At 50.3% G+C, this 21,437-nt stretch overlaps 1 protein-coding gene across 3 annotated transcripts in view; it reads left to right on the top strand.

Annotated features, from left to right (window-relative positions):
• The window catches only part of DAAM2 (dishevelled associated activator of morphogenesis 2), a 107,565-nt gene that overhangs the window by 83,001 nt on the left and 3,127 nt on the right, over nt 1-21,437 (top strand). For 2 of the 3 annotated variants that reach the window (XM_019751531.2, XM_074332871.1), the window contains exons 12-25: nt 1,393-1,451; nt 1,589-1,773; nt 2,308-2,607; nt 6,609-6,716; nt 8,936-8,962; nt 10,034-10,140; nt 11,316-11,400; nt 12,934-13,040; nt 13,174-13,262; nt 17,081-17,249; nt 17,423-17,530; nt 18,478-18,538; nt 19,730-19,861; nt 20,954-21,124. In XM_019751531.2, coding sequence (XP_019607090.2) covers nt 1,393-1,451; nt 1,589-1,773; nt 2,308-2,607; nt 6,609-6,716; nt 8,936-8,962; nt 10,034-10,140; nt 11,316-11,400; nt 12,934-13,040; nt 13,174-13,262; nt 17,081-17,249; nt 17,423-17,530; nt 18,478-18,538; nt 19,730-19,861; nt 20,954-21,124 — 1,708 coding nt within the window. The remainder of the gene's footprint in view (nt 1-1,392; nt 1,452-1,588; nt 1,774-2,307; nt 2,608-6,608; nt 6,717-8,935; nt 8,963-10,033; nt 10,141-11,315; nt 11,401-12,933; nt 13,041-13,173; nt 13,263-17,080; nt 17,250-17,422; nt 17,531-18,477; nt 18,539-19,729; nt 19,862-20,953; nt 21,125-21,437) is intronic. The other variant, XM_019751532.2, reaches the window with a different exon arrangement.

Here is a 21,437-nt window from a genome sequence, read left to right as displayed (position 1 = left end):
CCCCCTAAACCCCCCCGTTTCCAGTAGCTAGCCAGTTTCTGACTCCCACCAGGGGCAGCGTGGGGGCAGAACGGAGAAAGGGAGAAGGTCTTACTTGATCAGGTAACTTAGTAAACAGGCCTTCTTCTCTCTGGGCTTGGCGCATGGGTAAAGACATGAAATGTATTTCTGGGGTGTTCAGAAGTTCCTTGCTGGGTGCCTCTTACTACGAAACCCTGGTCACCAGCCATGCAAGGTGGGTTTTGTTCTTTTTCCCGTCCAGGGATGGCTAGTATCATCCCTTCCATCAGCTCCTGATTCATTGGCAATACAATACACACAGATTGACACTGATGAAGTATCCATTTTTCTCCCACGTGGACTTCTTGGACAGGATGTAAAATAGCTTTGGCCAATTCTTCAGCGATGCTTACGTCTGGCCCAGGAGAAACCCTCATGCAGTCTCATGTTTACAAACTCTAGGAGCACTGACAGGTCCTGGCTCAGCAGTGTCTCCTGCTTACTGCTTCTTCGCTTTCTGGACCTGTGTGGGCCCACGTCACACCCCAGTCCACCATGCCGCCCACCCAATGTCAAGGAACATGGGTCCAAACTCTCTGAGTGGCCTAAAGAAGCCACTTCACTGGATGATGAAGGAGGTATTACCTCCAGGGAGGATGGCAATGGTTCTAGCCCATTAAATCTCTGCATAAATGAGTTCCCCTTCCATGCTCTGTCCCCTCTTTATGTACTGATCTTATTGAGGAAGCCGAGAGTCGTGGCTCTTCTACATTTTTAGATTAAAAAAAAGAACACGTGATTATTGGGATCTCATCTTGGGATTTCACCTCTCTTATTACACCGTGGTGTCTAGGTAAAAACCCCTGTTACAAGAGTTTGCCATGAATGAGGACTTCTTGTGATTTAGACCCATCCCCTCTTCACCCTCAACACACTCATTCTGTGTTGTTGAAGTGGGCAATTTCTCTAACACACCGGTCTTTGGAAACCTGGGCCATGGTAGGGCCAATATTTTGATCTCTGTCCTTGCAAAACCCTATTTGTATAAAGGGTACAAATCACTATACAGCTAAGGGAAGCCTGAGACTTAGTCCTTATTCTACCATTAGTTAGCTGTTGTCTCCGTCTCTGGTCTCAGGAGCCTCAACTTTTCACAGAGGGGTTAGATTATAAGTTACCTAAGGGCTGTCACAGCCCACAGAGAGACACATAAAAGAGAACTGGGCAGGGGTGGGGACCTGGAGAAACATCTGGAGAGTCAAAATCCTGTCCTCCTTGATATGGCTGGACAGATCGGAGATCAGGTACCAGTGTGGGGAATGGGAAGATGACGTGACTTCCGGGAGGCTCTGAGCCAGCGTTCAACAGACCCTTCCCTCTACTCCCCACCAGGCTCATCAATGAGAACGAAGTGAAACAGTGGCGAGACCAGGCAGAGAAGTTCCGGAAAGGTGAGGATCTCAGCCTAAATCTGCTGCACACTCCGCGTACCTCATCCCTACCCAGGACTCACCTCCTCCTTTGGAGGGGGACGCACACATTCACATTCTTTCTCTCCATTTCCTCTCCTGCCCCACCCCCATCCCAGAACACACGGAGCTGGTGAGCAGGCTGGAGAGGAAGGAGCGAGAATGTGAGACAAAGACGTTGGAGAAGGAAGAGATGATGCGGACGCTGAACAAGATGAAGGACAAGCTGGCTCGAGAGTCCCAGGAGCTGCGCCAGGCTCGGGGACAAGTGGCTGAGCTGGTGTCCCAACTCAGTGAAATCTCAGTACGTGGGCACCCTCGCCTCCTTTTACATCATTGAGCCAAGACCTTGGGGATATGGTGGGAAGAAGAGGTGTAGGGAGGGGCCAAAGACCCCAGGATGAGGGAGAAGAGAGGGGTCCTCAGCCCAGCGTAGAAGGGAGCCCTGAGGCTCCAAGGGTGGCACCTTGGTGTTACTTAGAAAAAAATGATACTTCTTCCTCTGGGTGACACTGTCGCAGGAAGCACACCTTGGAAGCAGAGTGCAGGTGGGATTTTGGCTCCCCCTGCCCTCAGCTGGGTGCCCTTGTGCAGGTAGCAGCCCACACAACTATGTAGCAATCCTGCTGTTGCATTGTGATGACTACAACTTTGTCCAGTCGAATGTTTGGGATACAAAGAGAGCAAATGGGGGCTAAATGTCTGTGGGAGGTAAGAGCAGGATTGGGGGGCCTAGTATAGATGGAGAATAATTGTAAGGAAAGGAATAATGGGGGGGGGACCTGAAAGGTATCATTGCTGATGGCTTTGTTGTTCTGATTTTTCTGTCTCCCCACAGACAGGACCTATATCTTCCCCACCTCCCCCTGGGGGCCCACTTACCTTGTCTTCCTCGATGACAACCAATGACCTGCCTCCACCCCCACCTCCTCTCCCATTCGCCTGCTGCCCCCCACCGCCACCACCACCCCTTCCACCCGGTGGGCCCCCCACTCCCCCTGGCGCCCCACCCTGCTTCAGCATGGGCCTGCCCCTCCCTCCAGACCCCTTTCCCAGTAGTGACATCCCGCTCAGGAAGAAGTGTGTCCCCCAACCTTCCCACCCACTGAAGTCCTTCAACTGGGTCAAGCTGAATGAGGTGAGTAAGAGGGAAGAGGTCAGTGCATCCATTCTCCTACCCAATGGGCGGGCTGCCCGTTGTTTGCAGATCTCTACCCTGGGTTCTTTCTTTGGTGGGGGTAAGTGTAGACACAGTGGATGCAGACGACGGGGTTCCTGACACCAGGCAGCTCGCTGTTCGCTGGGAAGACCATCTCACTGGGAGCAGATGGCTCGGCCCGTGGTAATGCTTACATTGCCCAAGCCACCTACCAATGGGATTTGTATGTGCTTGGGGTTAATGAAGTAATATAGATGACAGAGCCTGGGCCAAGCAGGGGTATTTCCTGGACAAGACAAGGGCTGGGCTGGGATTTTAAGGATAGGTTCAGTCTGAGGAAAAGAGTAGAAGATCTAGGCAAAGATCTTGAGATTGTCAAGATCAGGGCAGCGTGTACAGAGGACCAAAATGATGAGGCCGTGACAGCGTCAGTATGACAGCACACTTGTGATGAAGAGTTTGATGTCAAGATACAGCCATTTTGGTGTCTTCCCAGGGAAAATGGGAAGACACTAGCTACTTTTATAGATTGCTCAGCAGCTAGAGATCCTCATGAATATTATCGACTAATAATCACCAATTCCAGGCCTGTGTGTGTAGTTGATTTCTCTGTTGGACTCTCATGAGCAGAAAGCAGAAATGCCCCAGGTCACATTAGACCCCTAGTAACTGGAGGCCAGTTCCAGCCTGGGTCGAGCCCTGCTTCTCGTTCTGTACTATGTCCTGTTAAGAGGCCCAGTGGCTTTGTCCCTGACATAAACACATATGAGGTAATTGAGTTCAACTGGTCTGACCCACACTCACACTTCAGCAATAGCCGTGCAGGCCTCAGCTTGGAGCTGGGACTAATGGATGCCCCCTGAGCTTGTTGTATGGGCCTGTTGGACCAACTCTTGGGGCATTCATAGCAGTGCCATTCTGTGTGAGCTTAAATGAGCTCATATGGAGACTCAAGTAAGAAGAGATGTGAGATTGCTAAGTAGGTCAATTATTGGTTAGATGCCTTCTCCCAATGGTTGACCAGCCAGCCAGTCAATCTGAGGTCTGCTTTGTATAAAGCTCTTTGCTGGGGTGCTGTGATGGATAATATTAAAAGGTGAGACATATTGTTGCCCCTTAAGAGCAAATTAGGAAGTGTATTTAAAGAAACACCTTGAGATCCTGGGGAAGGGATTGAAGGAGAGGTTCTAACCTCTAACCAAACCAGGTTTGGCTCTAACTAACTGTGTGACCCGTGAAATCACTCATTTTATCTATACCTCATTTTGCTTATCTGTGAGCTGATCTCTAAGATTCCTTCTACTTCCAGTTTTATAATCTAGGTGGAAAGACGAAGCATGAATGCAGCCCTTTCTTAGTCTCCTTGGCCTCTGATAATATCTCCAATCTGAGTTATTCAAATTTTAGAGCACCTGTTAGCAGCAGTTTGAAGCAATGCTGTTAAAGTTTGCGACAGCTGCATTGTAGTTGTGCCCTGTGGATGCTTCTCCATGGTCACCAGGCAAACCAGAAAGGCCAACTGTATGCGAGCAGGCAAGCAGCTCTGCAGAACCAAAGGCCATAGGCTGTGTGGAAACGTTCATTGTTCATGATCAGTAATAATATATTTTTTAATTGTGGTAAAAAAAAAAAAAAAAGGTATATATTTTTTCTCCTGTACTTAACAATTTATTAGTTTGAAAATGTAATGAAAAGATGACTAGGCACCTCAACAATTAAGGAAGACAGATAAGGCAACTGATATTTTCGTAACAGTTTCACCATATGGAGCTTCATGCTTAGGATTTTCTCTCAGGTCCAGTAATAATAAAATCTACATAAATGTCTTAGAGACCCAGAGCAGGCCGGAGTTTCATTCCTGGACTAGTGACTGACACATAGAAAGTCTTCATAATAATAACAATAATAATAATAATAATAGAATAGATTATTGTTAGTCGCGCTACCATGTGTGCTTTAATTGTGTTATGTAACGTAATCCTCTCTTTAGCTTAGTAACTAAGCACCATTGAGACTCAGTTGCCTTTTATGTGACATGAGAAGTGAATAGTGTCCCTCCGTTTGCCAACAGCCCCACATAGTGACGAGGCTGGCAGAACAAGCCACTTTGGTCTGTCTGACACCAAATGCTCTGTGAGGGAAACAGAATGAGACGTGTTTTTGAGAAAGATTACCCTGGCACACCCATGATATCTCTAAGGGGGCAGAAACTCCAGGAATCTAGACTGGAGGTGATGAGATCTTTGGCCAGAGGGGTATAAAAATTAATTTTGACCATGATAATACCTGGTAGGCACATCAAGGTGACCTGATGACATTTAGGATGTGGGGAATCCTAGGCGTAGATGTACCTGTGTCTGGCTCCAGACATCAGCTACCTCCACGAAGAGGCCCTAGTGAATATGGGGAACGGAGAGCAGGAAGAGTGAGGGAGAGACTGGGCCCAGTGTGTTGTCTCTTTCTAGTGTCGAACATCCTGCTCTCTCATTCCAGCCCTTTTTTTTCTCATTTTGGCCTCACCAGGACTAAAGAGCAGTGGGACGCTTTACCTCTCTGGGCCTTCCCACGGCGCTCACCTCCACTCCAGGCATAGATTTAGATGGGGACTGAATTAGAAGCTTCCCCTCCTGCCTTCCTCAATTCAGTTCACTCCATCTTCTCTCTGCCACCTACGTACCCCATTCCAGGAGCCTGGCTCCTCTGCTTGGCCCCCTTCCACTACCCCACGCGTGCTTCTGTGTTCACACACACACACACACACACACACACACACACACACAAAATGGTTGTTTCTGCCATGAAAAGAATGCGTCTGTGTTGGGTTTGGCCAGTTGCCTGTATCCCTTGCCGCTCTGAGCTTCCCAGCTCGGCATTCCACAAGAGGGTCCCTGGCCTTAGGAAGGCCACAGGAATGTCCCCACCCCCCTGCTCTGGCCTAGCCTCCCCTTTTCCAGAGTTTAAGACAATAACAGTGAGTGAAAGGTATGCTTCTCGATCCAAGCCTTGCTGAGGGGGAGATGGAGGGAGGAGGAGGCCGCATTAGGAAGGTTCTCCAGCCGCCTTGCCATCAGAGGAAGGTGGGAGATTCTATTTTAAGAAACACGAAGCTCTAGATAAGGTGACTGTTCCTGGGAGGAGAGGGGTGGAGCATCTGGGAGCAGGGGCTCTGCTCTCTGTCCCCTAAGCCATTATCAGGGTGTCACAGGACAACTGGGGCCTTCTTGGCTTGGCTAACAGCTCCTCCCCAGAGGCTAACAGCTTCTCCTTAGTTCCCTGGGGTAGTGGTCCAGTGTAAGGGTTCTTCACAGAGCTGGGAGGCCTAAGTTGAGAGACCTTGGAATGTAACCCCCTGGGCCCATCGCAGTCACAAGTAATGGACCATCTTCCCCGGTCTGACCAACAGGAAATTGTGGCAGAGTCTTGCTGTCCTCAGCAGTCACTATAGTGGCCAGGATGTCCCAGCCATTGGCATTTGTCCACATTCTGGGAGTCTGGGAAAGTGGGAGGAAGACTCCTGGGAGAGAAAATGACCATCTCAGATACAGGAAATAAAGTCTGCCCTCGGGATTTGAGGATCTCAAATATGTGTGGGCACCATTCCTTCCAATGGCTCCAGCCAACCCTGACCTGTAGGGAGAGGGGGCCCTGTGCAAAGTGCCCTGGGAGCATTAGTTTGGTTTGGTTTTCTGGAAGGAGTGTCATACCCACTCTCATACTTGCCCATCCATCACTCAACACTCCCGTTGATTTCTGTAACACGCTCACAAGTGGCCCCACACAGAAAGGGGAAGGAGGTTGTCTCTGGTCTCACCCCTGGAGCAGAGTATTAGGGAGGAAGAATCCACTCCCTTCTGAAGGCCTGAAAGCCTGGCTGTTGTAAAGTGTGCAGCTGGGGGACAGGTGGAGTGAGGGAGGCATTAGACATCTCCACAGTGAAGGAGTTGTCAACCATGGGGTCTTCTGTCTGCCCTGACTCTTAGGAACGTGTTCCTGGCACCATATGGAATGAGATTGATGACATGCAGGTATTTCGGGTCCTGGACCTAGAAGACTTCGAAAAAATGTTTTCAGCCTATCAGAGGCACCAGGTAAGACCCCGCCCCCTCTAGCCTCTTGGGTCTTGACTTTCAGTCTTGACTTCACATATGCCCCTTGAACCCAACCCTCATCCCCTCCCTCCTGCCTCCCTCCCACGGATATTGGATGATTTTCTTCTTTGTCAGGTACCATGTGCTTGCCAGGAGTGTAGATATGAATGAGAGGTGTGCAGTGCAGCAGGGGGAAATGTCCCATTGTATTACAGTTTGTATTTGAACATTAACTGATGAAATAGTGTTTTGTCCATTTCTCTCTTTCATCCTAGAGCACTTGAGGTAGAGTCCGAGGGCCTGGAAACTGTTGACCCTGCTTCTCCTTTGGTGTCAGGATTTACAGACTATACCTAGAAGGCATTATAACTGTTCAAACCTGTTTCTCCACCATACTCTCATCTCCCAACACCCCCAAGAGTTAGTTGGGTAGCAAAGGATGTTAATGTTTCAAGGAAGGTGGAGCTGCCCCAGGTCACGTCAGGGCATTGAGGCTGGGCCAGGCCTGGGCAGGCTGACGGGGGCCCTGGGCTCTGCTCTACAGACACTGTACAGATGGCTGACCAGTAAGCATGGTCTTCCAGCAGCAGTCAGGGGAGTGGGGTTAGTGGCAGAACACAGGTGGTTCCTAAGGCAGGGGTCTCAAACTATGCCGAGTACTTTTGGGGATTGCCAAGAATGCTGAGTCTCAGACCTCATCCTTACATGGATGTGAGTCAGGAGATGAGTCGGGAATCTCATTGCCCGGAAATCTGCATTGCAGCTAGCACATCTGGGGGCCTTCGGCCCTAGTTCAATTTGGGCATCACCAGCCAAAGGCCTTAAAGTGTTTGCTTTCTCTCTGGCTTGCCTCTGAGGGGCTGTTTCCTCTTGGGATTATGCTATTTTCTTCTGTATTTTCTCTGCTGATCCCAGGGTTCCAGCCCTGAGGACTTCTCCGGGTTCTACTGAGTGGAATCTGTGCCCTCCTGGGCCCTGGGCAGTGGCTGCATGTTGTGAACAGGCTCCCAACAGCCTTCTGCCAAGTCCAGACCTGTGGCTGACCCTTCTTGAGGGCAGATAGGACTGAGGGCACGTGTGATGGCTCCTAGGGGACCAGCCCAAGGGGTAGGGTGAGGATGAAGCTCTGGTTCTGTTTTGGGGTTCTACAAAAAACAGATGGTTGTTTATTTAATTTAAATACGGGTGCTCAAGACATTGATTTCTACCCCTGCTGTCAGGAGCCATGTTTAGCTCTTGCCCATGTCAGGCAGGCACAGCCAGGCAGCAGCTGAAAGGAATCCTGTGCCTTAGTGCTTCTGAATGGGCGTCGAGGATGGAGGAAGTGTGTGCAAGGGCTGTGTCAGGCATGGCCAAAATCACACCCCTCCACCAAGTTTGAGCATCTTCCTCTGGACCACTGGTCTTTGGGATCCTGAGGTGGGGCCAGGGTGGGGGCTAGTGGGGAAAGAGGGGCTGTGGGATTGAGGACAAGCTGGGTTTGGGGTCCCCATTTGGTGAGTGGAGAAGAGTTACGATGGAAAAGCCCATTCTGTCCCCACTCACCTCTCTGAGCCCACACCGTCCAGCCCCCTGTTTCAGGGCTGGGCTCATGCAGACTACTGTCATTCAGCAATTGCTCAGATGGTGAGGCTGACTTCACAGCAACAGAGCCAGAGAGATCTCAGAGGCTGTGTTGTCCTGGCCGCTTCCTCTCCCTGTCCTGGGACCCGGATGGTCACGGGGCGGGGGGAAGTCCTATGAGCTGTGGGTCTTCCCTCTGTGCCCTGTGCATGTTCTGAGTTAGTGACTTCAGCTCCATGAGGATCCGGAAGGGAGAACCAATTGACAGCTCTGCCTCCTTGGCTCCCATTAGAGGAATGCCCTCTGCCCTCAGGGCAGAGTTCCAGCAGAGGAGAGGGAAGAATGGCAGCCAAGGCCTGGGGTGGGGAAGCTTGGGGGCCTGGAGTGGTGGTCCCACTGGGCCCCAGGCTAGCGGGAGACTCTGCCTGTCCTCTGCTTCGTATGGCTTCTCTCTGAGTGCATGTCTGCTAGAAGTAGCTCCTGCTCAGTGCTACTTACAGGTCTCTGTCTCCAGCCCTGGGGGTCTCATTGGGATGGGGCAGACCGATAGAATTGAGGGGTCCCCGTTTCTCTCCTCCTATTTCTGGGTCCCTGTACCTCTTGGCTAACGTTGTGCATGTTTAATTCTCTGTTGGCTGTGGCTGCTACCTGCCTAGGAGCTGATAACTAATCCTTCTCAGCAGGTGAGTCACTTGGGGCTCTGGATACTCCAACTTTTAACTACTACTCTGGGCTGCTGCCTTATACTGGGCCTCCAAATAGGGCCTGTCCATTCTACCTTATTACCCACTCATACAGGATGGCACAGGGGAGGGTCCCCAAAGAGAAAGCAGAAATGTAGGAGGGGGTTTAGTGTAAACAGACCCCTGACCGCAGTGGAGGTGAATGGCTACTAAAGTAAGGAGAAAGCTTCTAGGTCTCTTGTCTTACCCAAGACAAGGGCCCACAGCCAGGCTGTCCTGTAAGACGGCTCAGGCTGGGCGCTGCACAATTCCCGGGGCACAGTTCACAAAGCTAGTGACGTGAGTGGTGGCCCCTGCAGTTGTACCACACGGCACATGTGCTTGGAGGGACCTCCCAGAGTAAGAAGTATGCTCCTGTCTAAGTAAGACAGTGGCCTCCTGTCTAAGTAAGAAGGGGCCCAAGAGAAGGCGGATGGAATCTTTGATTTCTTGGGAATATGCCTGCTGGAACCCCAGAGGAGAGAATTCTATGTGGAATTCTGCCTCAGTTTCCCCACCTCTGAACATGTGGATGCCTTCTACTCAGGGCACGTTGGGCTGTGCCTGAAGTCCCTAAGAGTCCAGAAGCTGTGGTCCCATGGGGACTTAGAACCAACTTCTTATCATAAGCTGGGGGAGGCTCTTGGGAGGGGCACTAAGCATGGGAGTTGATTCTCTAGGGACTTGTAGATCATAGCACGTTGCCTGAAGCCACAGGGACCAGTCACTCTCCTCCGTAGGAATAGCGCCTTTAGTTTGCCCAAAGAGGGCAATCTTAAAAAGGGGGTTCCTCATTGCTTTGCCCCAACCTATTCTAGCTCGTGGTAAAGTCCCAGATGACTCCTTTTAGAGAGTCAGTTATTCACTACCCTCCTCTCCCTCTCCTGTCTTTTTCTTTACCTTTCTTTCTTCCTTTCACACCAGGTATACTCCCTGGTTGGTAGGGAGGTGGCTCCTGGAGGGAGGGGAGGGCAAGGAGAGGACTGGGGAAAGCACACACATCAACCTTTCTCATCGGCTTGTTGGTTGCAGAAAGAGTTGGGCTCCACCGAGGACATCTACCTGGCCTCCCGCAAAGTCAAAGAGCTGTCAGTTATTGATGGCCGGAGGGCTCAGAACTGCATCATCCTTCTCTCCAAGTATGTGCTTGGCCTGCCTCTTTGGCTGCTGCCCCATGATAGGTTCCTGATGGGAGGGAATGGGCCCCCCAGGAAGCAGGGGCCAGAGGTAGGGCTAGAGCAGAAGATGATGGTTGACCTTAATGCCTGGGGGAGAAAGGTGGCAGAGGACTGGGCAATGGCAGTCTGTGGCCTCCCCTTCTCTGCTGTCCCCAGGGAACATGGGGGCGCTGATCTAGAACCCTCTCCCGGGAGCCCACGTTGAGCAGCAGCGTGGGGCTCTGCAGACAGGAAATTGCCCCAGTCATGTGGCCCCTGACCAGCCTGGTCAGCATTGGGCAGTGGAGTTGCTCTAAGCCCATGGAGGGCCCCACTAGGCTTAGGCCACAGAGCAGCATGATCTCAGCCCCCAAGCATTTCCCGTGGCTGCAGAACAAACAAGCCAGTATCTGTACTAACAGCACAGCTTCTGTGTGGGGCCTCCTGCCTGAGCTGGGGTCAGAGGGCACTGCCTCCCAGACTATTCTTAGTGCTACCCCAACCGCCTCTGGGACATCCATCCCCCTTCCCTCCCACAAGGCCCCAGCCCTCAGTTTCTCCCCCTTGATGGCGCGGGAGAGTTCTGCACCCTCGGGGCTCCCATTGGGTGTGCATCTGGAGGGCATAGGGAGTGTATGTGTGCAGGGGTTGGGGTGGCGTCTCCCCCTCCCAGACAGCAAGACAGATTGGAGCAGCTGTGTGGGAGCTGAGGTGCTGTCAGAGACTGAGGGCTGGTCTGTCTTCTGAGAATGAAGTAAGCAAGAAACTGCCCCCTTAGAAGTCTGCCGATACTCCCATCCTCCCATGGAGATGCTGCAGATATTTTAGGCATGAGGAGAAGGAAAAGGATCAGAAACTCTTCTCCCTGCCTCTCAAATTGTCCCTATCAGCTCTGTCAGAGACTCAAGCAAGAGACCACAGACTCAAGTCTCTATTTAGAGGCTAAAATACCTCATTATCGAGTTTATGGAATGAACCACATTAGTTTATTCCAAGGAGGCTTTACAGAAGGGCTGAGGAGGGAGGACTATCAGATGTACTCCCAAGTTCACGTCAGGGAGAGAGAGAAGCCTAAGAATCCATCTTCTGAAGGAGAGGGTCTGGCATCTGATCAGAGGGCCCAGGCCAGGCTCCTCAGGGGCGGGGTTTTGCCTTAGGTTGAAGCTTTCTAACGAGGAGATCCGGCAGGCCGTCTTGAAGATGGATGAGCAGGAAGACCTCGCCAAGGACATGCTGGAGCAGGTGAGGCCCCTCCCGGGGAGGAAGGCCCAAACTGGGGGGCAGCTGTACCCCTCTGACAGCCCCCAGAGAGACCGAGACTCTTAGGTCAAGGAGAAATTAGGCTGGAGGCTGGGGAGTGAGGGAGGGGTTTACAGAAATTCCCGGGGGCCAACCTCTCTGAGGGGCGGCCAGAAAAGGCTGCATCTTTTCCAGGGGAATTGAGGCATCGAAAGGACATATGAGGTGATTCCCATGGGTCTCGAGGCAAAGTCAGAGTGACCCATCGTCATAGCTTCCTCACATCACGTCCACCTCAATTTGTTGCGTCTTTCAAGAGAAACCTAGAAAATACCTAACAAAACCACCATCAACTGGACTTCATTAAAATTATGTACTCTGTTCATCAAAAGACATTATCACTGGAGTGAAAAGACAAGCCCAACCTTGAGAGAGATTTGCAAAGATCTCATATTCAGGATAAAGAACTCTACAAATCAGTGAGAAACATGACAAAACAACTGCACTTAAAAATGAGCAAAAAACTTGAACACAGACTTCATGAAAGAGCTCATTTCCAAGTCATTAGAGACATACAGTAAAAGATGCTCAATGCTACTAGTGATCAGAGAAATATGGGGAATAGGGGTATGTGAGGTAGGTAGAACCACGCATCCAGCAGAATAGGGAAAAGGAAGAAGACTGACAATCCCAAGGGTTGGCAAGGGTGTGAAGTAATTGGAATTCTCATTCGGTACAGTCATTTTGGAAAATGCTTTGGCAGTGCATTCTAAGGCCACACATACCTCCCGATGGCCCAGGAGTCCCTCTCCTGTGTCTATACTCTGTGAACAACCCAACTGTCTATTGATAAGAAAGCAAATAGACTGTGGTATATTTCTACAGTAGAATACTACTCAGCAATGAACAAAAACAAACTCTCAATACTTACAACATGCATGGATCTCAGACACTATATTGAGGGAAAGAAGCCAGACAGCAATGACAACATACAGTATGAGTCCATTTGTATGAAATTCAATAGGCAAACTGAGTCTAAGGTGATACATTTCAGTTGCGAGCCTATATGGGGGGAAGGGGTGGGTTGGCTTATTGAAGTTGTGCGAAGGAACGTTCTGGCGGGATGGAAATCTTCTGTATTTTAGCTGGGTGGCGGTTCAGTGGGTGGGTAGTTTTGTCAAAACTCATTGAACAGAACATTTAAAGTGGATGCATTTTATTTTATGTAAATTATAGCTCAATAAAGGTTTAAAAGAAAAACCACAGAGCTGTATACTGAAGAATAATGTACTTTACAGTACGTAAGTTATTTCTTAATTTTAAAAACGTGAAAAGAAAAAAGAAGTTTAGAGCTGGGTGCCCTGTGTCCCCTTTGGGCAGATGAAACGTAAATCATCCATATGAGGTTGCATCTGTGTTTTAAGGGGACGCCTCCCGACCTGGAGCCTGGTCAGTGTGTGGGCTTCTGTGTGCTGTACCCCCTTCTGTATCAGCTTCCCACCGGTTTCCTGTCTGACCTTCACCTGCTCTTTGCAGCTCCTCAAGTTCATCCCGGAGAAGAGCGACATTGACCTTCTTGAGGAGCACAGGCATGAGATCGAGCGGATGGCCCGTGCTGACCGCTTCCTCTATGAAATGAGCAGGTCAGGACAGCACGGCTGGGAGAAGGGGCTTGGGGAGGGCAGGCTGAGGGGGGGCTGGAGCTGGCTCCTGGGGCTGGGGGTGCTGGAGGGGCTGGAGGGGCCTGCCTTATGCCGTAGCTCGCCCTGTCCACAGGATTGACCACTACCAGCAGCGACTGCAGGCCCTCTTCTTCAAGAAGAAGTTCCAGGAGCGGCTGGCTGAGGCCAAGCCCAAAGTGGAAGGTATGGCTGAGGGTGTGGGGGAGGCCTGGAGGGCAGAGGCATGTGGGGAGACTGTGGGGTGTGAGTCCACAAACAGCACCAGAGGAAAACCCCTTCCTATTCTCCATCCGCCCCCTGCCCCCCTGCCAAACAAACAACCAAACAAAAAAACAGTCAAGGACAAGGGCAAAATTTAAAACTATGATTATTCTAGATAAATGCACTTGTTTATATCAGCACATGTGCCCAAGATGTGACACGTTCCCCATGCCTCTGCGTGCAGTTCTCTAAGGTTGGGGATCTGGTGACAGCTGCCCCAGCATGGGACAGGTGAGCAGGTGATGGTAAGAGCAAGCCCCCAGGACAGCGCCTGGCATGGACTGAGCTCATCCATCTTTACCCTGCTCAAGAGACTAAGCTCATAGAAGACCTCTGGGTGCATTGTTTTAAGTGTGAGCCATTCAGAAAGTAGGAAACGGGCAAAGTGATCCCCAGAGGCGTCTAATTTTCTGGGTCAGGGAACTCCCTCCTACACAGGCCTTTTCTAGAGGAGCACTTTGTAATTGCATGAGAACCATGTGCCACGCTCTGTGTGAAACCTTCTGCGTGGATGGTCTCATGTGGTCCTCACAACAGCTCTATGGGTGCATCTCTTCTTTCATCTCTAAAATGGGGAGATGTTGCCTGAGGCCGTGTTTCTACTGGTGGGTGGTAGAGCCAGGAGTGGAATGTAGATATCATGCTTCAAAACCCATCCCTTCACTGTCATCCTATAGTACTTCCCAGGGATGGCAGAGGACGGAGGGGCAGGGAGTTGGGGGAAAGGCCGATGGTCAGGATACTGGGTGGGGGGCGTTCAGGCCAAGGAGGGGAGAAGCAGGAGAGGCTGTGAGGGCCATCTGTGGTGAGGACAGGGTCAGCAGAGTGGGACGAGGGAGCTTGTGTCCAGGCTGCTCAGGGGGAGCAGCTGGGGACAGGCAGAGCATGGGCCCCCTCTGCTGGACACTGGGGCTGGCCAGCGCTCCCTGAGATGCCCTGTGGAGAGAATGGCCTTCCCTGGAGTTCAGTGAGTTGTTTCAGGGAGGTTTCTGGGCATAGGTGGGGCATGGCAGAGCTAGAGGCAGACAGTTTCTGTAATCTGGATCCTGACACACACGTACACAACAGGAGAACTACAGGCCGGCTGTGATCACAGAGGGAGAAGGGTCTGTGACCCGAGAGACAGAGAACGAGATAGGCAGTGACCCCGCAGGTCTGTGGTCGGGCGGCACCTCGGGCCCTGGCGATGGGGCGGTGCTTCCCTTCATGCAGCTTTCTGTCCTGCTGCAGGCTGCCTCTGGGGCATGAGGCGCAAATGAGGGGTCAGCCTAAGACATGCGTGCTCAACTACCTGTGTGGCTTGGGTCGGTGGCGCTGTGGAACCAGCGTAGCTTAGCTACCAGGTTGTTTAATCTCAGACAATTGCCTGTTCCCAGGAGCTCGCTCCTAAACTCTCCATAATAGTCACTGGATGCACAGGAAAGAGTATCCCTTTATTATCCAGCGAAGCAGAACGAGCTGTGTTTTAGATGGCAGAACCTGCTGGGGAAGGGAATCATCGCTCTGCTGTAGCATAACTGCTGTTCTAGAATGCTCTGGAGGTCTCTTCCCTCCAAGAGTTGGGAAGAGGTGGCTGAAGTTGTATCTTACAGAATCAGGTCAGTGGGCTTGACTAGGGGTAGAGACGAGAGGATTGTGTAGGAGTTGGGGCTCATATTTTTTCCAGTTCCCCCAGGGAATAGTTTTGGAAGAGCTAAGCTTTGGCCTATCCCAGCTGGTTGATGAGCTATTGACACCCACCCACCCCGCTCCCATCTTCCATCCCCCCAGCAGTACCTCTGGGTCAATTTGCCAAAAGCCTATTCACCAAATTTGAGAAATTGACCAGTTCTTCTATGAATATATTCATGAATGTATTCTTCTTGAATGTATTCTTATGACTATGTTCATTGCTGAATATACTGAATTTGCTGATTCTCATTATGAATACATTCACTGAATATAGTCAAGATGAATATGGTTTCAAATATAAACATATTCTTATGAATATATTCATGAATATATTATTCTTCTGAATATATCTAAAATGTCTGCATTGCATATGGGAGTTTTCCCATTTACCCTGATTTCCTTTGAACTCTTGTCATCTGTTTTGCCAACATTTTAGCATTCGCAGGAGGATTCCTTTGCAAATTTTTCAAACAGCATATCAACGTTAGAAAAACTATCCCAGCCAATAATAAATTGCTGGAAACTTTTATAAGTAGTTTTATTTTAAAGTAAACTTTTTATTAAAATATGCATGTAGAAAAGTACACAAATCCTGAGAGCCCTACTTGACAAATTACCATGAAATGAACTCACCTATGGAATCAACCACCAGGTCAAGCAATTGAACGTGTCCAGCCCCCCAGAGCCCTTCTTCATGTCTCCCTCTCAAACATGACCCCCTCCCACCATTACTCTCTACCTCCTTTCTAAAGGTTTGGTCTGTCCTGAGCTTTATGTAAATGGATAGAGTACGATGTGAATAATTTTGTGCAGGTTTTTTTTTGCTCAGCATTGTGGTTGTAAGTTATCCTGTTGTTATGTGTAGCAGTGGCTTATTCATTCTCAGTGTTGCATTTTATTCTATTGTATGAATATACCATAATTTATTTAACCAGTCTCTTTGTAATTTAAGGAGGGAAAAAACCAGGACTCACTCCAATACCCATCAAGTGTAATGCTACAGCTAAGTCACAGACGGTGCACATGTTCAACTTCAGAAACTACTGACAAGCCTTACTTACTATTCACTTTTACAGCTTCTTTTTTACAATTACTTATTTTTAACTGCTCTTGAAGATCTCTGGAAACTTTTAGTCAGATGGTTCTCATTGTATGTTCATAGCAGCCCCTTAGGGAATGTGCAGTTTGGCATCCACCAAGGATCACAGAATAGCTTGGTCTTCCTACCACTTTCAATAATCAAAAAGCATATTCCACAGCTAGTAGCCAAAATTTCAGTGTAGGATTTGTATCCCAATTCTGCACATCAGCCATAAATACATCATAGCTGAGGAAGAGCCAAAGCATCCACATTAGAATTAAATACTGAAGTTTTGGTTACTGTTAGCTTAGTTTGTATTTCTGGCAAATGTATTATTTCGGACATTGGAGGGCAATGGTTAAAACGCCTGAAGGTTGGAAAAATTTTCTGAATGATATTCAACAAGATGTCAAGTAACCTAGTTAATCAAAGACACCATCAACTATAAAGCACACTGTTATCTTATTATAGAACAAAAATAATATGGGGATATTACAGTTGTTGACATATTACAATTTAATTTGACAGGGATTTTTTTCTTTCCAAAATAGTCAGTAAAACTCAGCATTTCAAAAGAGGCAGAAATAGTCCCAGAATATGTAAAATGCTGAAATTTGAACTTTAATCACTAAGTTTAAAAAAGTAAAAGTATTATATTTTTGTGTATATTCATAGAAAGAATATATTAATAATTTTTAATATATACAAGAAAAGATATTCTGAAATATATTCTTAAGAAGAGTTGGCACATTCTGAGAATGGGTTCTTTGGTGAATTGGCTTTTGGCGAGTGTGTCTGCTTCCCTGAGACGGGCAGGTGTGGAGTGGACTGTCTATGGAGGTGTGGGCACAGTCTCTGCCCCTCTGAGAATTGAGAACACTTGCAGCCCCTTTTCTGGACATTGTGGTGGCATCCTCCTGAGGTGCAAGGGGCCCCGCTGCCCTGGCCTCCTCTGTGTAGGGACTCTGACCTGCCCCTCGTCTCCCAGCCATCCTGCTGGCCTCCCGGGAGCTGATTCGCAGCAAGCGTCTAAAGCAGATGCTAGAGGTTGTCCTGGCTATCGGTAACTTCATGAACAAGGGGCAGCGTGGGGGCGCCTACGGGTTCCGGGTGGCCAGCCTCAACAAGATCGCAGACACCAAGTCCAGCATTGACAGGTGGGACCCAGCCTGCCCCCTTAGCCTCCATCACACCCCACCCTGGCCTCTCCCCTCCTCCCCCTTTCCCTGTCTCCCTGTCTGACCCCACTCCTCCCTCTTTCCCCTAACACCTCAGCCTAGATGCTTCCCGACCCTCATTTCCTTACCCGTGACCCGGCTTTCATCCACAGAAACATCTCTCTGCTCCATTACCTGATCATGATTCTGGAGAAGCATTTCCCTGACATCCTGACGATGCCGTCGGAGCTGCAGCATCTCCCGGAAGCCGCCAAAGTCAAGTGAGGGTTCCCTCCTGGGCTTCCTTCTCACTGTGTTCACACACTCTTGTCTAAACATCCTCCTTGCGGGCTACTCTGCGCTGACTAGGGATGGGCAGTGACTCAGGGTCTGCTTTTGGGAGAGCCAAACAAAGTCAGATGGTTTGCTCTCCAATCCTTATTTCAGAGATGCCCCCAGGAAACAGCAGGGAGTGAGGAAGTGAGCCCGGGATGGGAGCAATGCTAGTAACAGAAGTGTAATTCAGCCAGCTACCACTGGGGGCAACTGGAGCTCAACCCCTGCAGGAAAGGGTGGGAGACAGTGTAGGACCCTCGCCACTTATTCCACCCAAGGGGTGAGAGAGGCGGGGCATCATACACCATCTCCTGTCAGTCAGTGGCTGAGGGGTCCTAGTGGGGGGTGGGGGGCCGCATAACTCCCTGGCCATGGGTCCAGGCAGAGGTAGCTCTGGCTCCCAGAAAAAAGTGCTCACACAGTTGGAAGTCAGGTCCAAGGAGATATGGGTGGGGCACCAACAGTATCTGCTGCAGGCAAGAAGTCAAAACCTGAACATTTCCAGGGTGATGGAAGCATCTCCAGTAGAAGCAGAAATGCACTGGTAAATGGGTAATATGCCTCGAATGGTTCCTGCATACACGTACCATGTTAAAGCTTATAAATATTACCTGGTGGTAAAAAAAAAAAAAAATCCAAACCAGAGGCCATGTGTTAGGAAACTTCTAATATGCAGCTTGGCATTTCTAATCTGGAAAGAGCTACAGAAAATGTGTCACCCCTGTTATTTTATAGAAGCACAGACAGAGCACAGAGGGGAAGTGATTTGCCACATGTTAGTGGCCAAGGTAGGGCTGGAGCACAGGTCTGCTGACCCCCAGGCCACTGGGCTTTGCACTGCCCTCTCCCTGAACCCCCCTCAGCAACTCCTCCTCCCTGTGTCCCCCCACAGCCTGGCAGAGCTGGAGAAGGAAGTGGGCAACCTCAGGAGGGGCCTCAGAGCAGTCGAGCTGGTGAGTACATCATCGCCACCTGCCTGGCTTTGAAGGGATGCTGTCAGAGGCAAAAGCTCTGGTGGCCCCCCAGGCAGCAGACCCTGTCTGATGCATTTCTGGCCCAAAGCTCCTGGCTGGGGTACAGGAAAACTGGCACAGTGGGTACAGCCTCTAGCACAGAGTCAGCCCTTAGGAAAGGATGATTGGATTATCTGGGGCTTAAATTTAGGCTCTTGACGAGGGGACATTGAGACTAGCCAGGTCACTGTCCAACATGTCTATCGGCCACATGCTTCAGTTTGATTCAAGTAGATGGGAAAGAGGACCCACATTCTTTGGAAGCCGGATAGGGGCAGGTAGCCCATAGTGTGACACTGGGGACCGCTGTCCCCCAAAGTTCCTGCTCTATGTCTCTTTGCCTCTTTGCCGTCCTCCCTGGGCCAGTAGAGGAGCCAGGGGCTGCACTGTTTGCTGGAGATGCAGGTCTCTGGTTGCCACCATTCTTATTCTGGTGGCTTCTCCGATGATTCTATCTCTGGCCCGAGGTTAGGCTGGTCCACTAGGGGGATGTCGTCAATTCTTTGTCTCCCACACTTAGGAACTAGAGACCCTAGTGACCCTTCCTGTCTTCACTGCGTGTGTGGAGTGTAGGTGGGTAAGGAGAGGATAAGCTTAGAGAACAAAGTTCAGTATAAGACAGAACCTGTCAAGGCCACGATGGTCAGGAGGGGGCAGATGGTGATTACCAGTTTATAGCCCTTTGAAGTGCTTCCCAAAGCATGGCTCCTGGACCAGCAGCATTTGCGCCACCTAGGAGTGTAAACATGTGTGGCACACTTGAATGCATGCACGAAACACCTGAAGCTCTTGTTAAAATGCTGGTTCTGATTCCATAGGTCTGGGGTGGGGCCTGAGAACCTGTATTTCTTCAGATTTCCCAGGTGAGGCTGCTGCTGCTGGTCGCAGGCCAGGCCACACTCTGGGGAGCAAGGACCTAGAGAAAGAAAGATGGCAGCCATGGGTGAGGGAAGGATAGAGGCCAGGTGGACTGGTTGATAACTCTCACGATCTTCGGCACCCTGGTGTTCCCTCTTCCAAAGGAAGGCTCAATACCCTGCGATTGGCAAACAGGCTGTGCGACGCGGCGACCCAAGAACTCCTGACTTATCCTAGCGCCAGTCTAACCAGCACTTCACTCTCCCTCTTCAGGAGCTGGAATATCAGAAACGCCAGGTGCGGGAACCAAATGACAAGTTTGTCCCAGTCATGAGTGACTTCATTACGGTTTCCAGCTTCAGCTTCTCAGAGCTGGAGGACCAGCTGAATGAGGCTAGGGACAAGGTAAGAGTGCCACAAGCTGCCAGCCGTACCCTCGGCCTAACCCCCACCCCCACTGCTCGCCAACTCAGCTTTATGTAGACACTGCTCCTTCACCCATTCCTACCCGATGGCCCAGAAGGGACAAACCCAGAATCACAATGCTTTGAGGAATCACCATTTTGTCACTCCTATAAGAAAAGCAATAGCATCGGTTGCAAAGCTCATAGTCCATTCATCAGGTGTCAGGCACAGCCTGAATTGTTTTACATGTGTCTCATTACCTACCTTTGGGTTTGTTGAAAGGCTATTAGACCTCTCAATAGATATGTGCCCTGAGATCCAGAGAGGGTAAGTAACTTGCCCAAGGTTGCCCAGCTGTGAGAGAGCTTTGGTCTCAGCGGCTGTCTTCCTGCTTCTCACACTAACATGTACATGGACCCCCATCTCTGGGGGTCTCATTAAAATGTGAATCCTCATTCAGAAGGTCTGGCATGGGGCCTGAGATTCAGCATTTGTAACAGGCTCCCAGGACATGCCCTTGCTACTGGTCCATGGAGCCTAATGCGTAGTGAGGTCTTTCATAGAGGACTTTGGGTTGAATTAGAGATGACAGGACTCAATAGAAGAACAGTGCCTGGCCCGTATAATTGTAGCTAGCACTTTATATCTACTTGTTTCACCCCCATGACAACACTATGAAATAGGTTCTATTATTATCCGCATTTTACAGACGAGGAAACCGAGACACAGGTTAAATAACTAGTCCAATAACTATGACCTCTGAGGTCATTCTGAGCTCTGACCAGGCAGTTCCTTCCCAAGGTCCCTAGCTCCTGATATACCTACACCATAACAGAGCCACAGGTGGCTCTGGGCAGCCTCATCAGCCAGCTTGGATCCCCCACATTCCCAGGGTGTCAGCCTCAACCCTTCCCTTTAGCCTGTCTCTACCCTGATAATAATGGGGGTCTCCCCTTCTCTAGTCCTGACCCCATTCCAAAGATCTCCAGCCTTGGATGGGGCTCTGCTCTGGCTGGAACCCAGCTAAGCACATGGCCTGGGTCTGTGAGGCTCAGAGGTGACTCTCCACCACACCTTCACCTCCCCCAACAGTTCTCCAAGGCCCTGATGCACTTTGGGGAGCAGGACAGCAAGATGCAGCCAGACGAATTCTTTGGCATCTTTGACACCTTCCTGCAGGCCTTCTCGGAGGCCCGGCAGGACCTGGAGGCCATGAGAAGGAAGAAGGAGGAGGAGGAGCGGAGGGCCCGAATGGAAGCCATGGTGAGAGGGCTGGGCAGAACCCGAGGGGAGAGAGGCTGGTCCGAGGGGGGACAGTGGTTGGGCTGTGTGCCGGGAGACCAGGGCCTGAGAAACACTGCAGGGGCTGATGTCAATCCGCAAGGAGAGAATGGTCTTCCCAGCATGAGGGGAGACAGCATGGGAACTGGGCGGGCACAGGGCATCCTGGGAAGGAGTGGGGCCAGTTGGTGAGCCCCAGCAGCAATGCACAGAGCCGAGCTGTTAGCCCCTTGTTGGGAGGACATCCATGTGTACATTAGACAATGGGTGGCTGCTCTGGCCTCCTCCCATCTCT

The sequence above is a fragment of the Rhinolophus sinicus genome, linkage group LG05 (assembly GCF_036562045.2).
Source record: "Rhinolophus sinicus isolate RSC01 linkage group LG05, ASM3656204v1, whole genome shotgun sequence".
NCBI lineage: Eukaryota > Metazoa > Chordata > Mammalia > Chiroptera > Rhinolophidae > Rhinolophus > Rhinolophus sinicus.
This window is presented reverse-complemented; position numbering and strand designations above follow the sequence as displayed.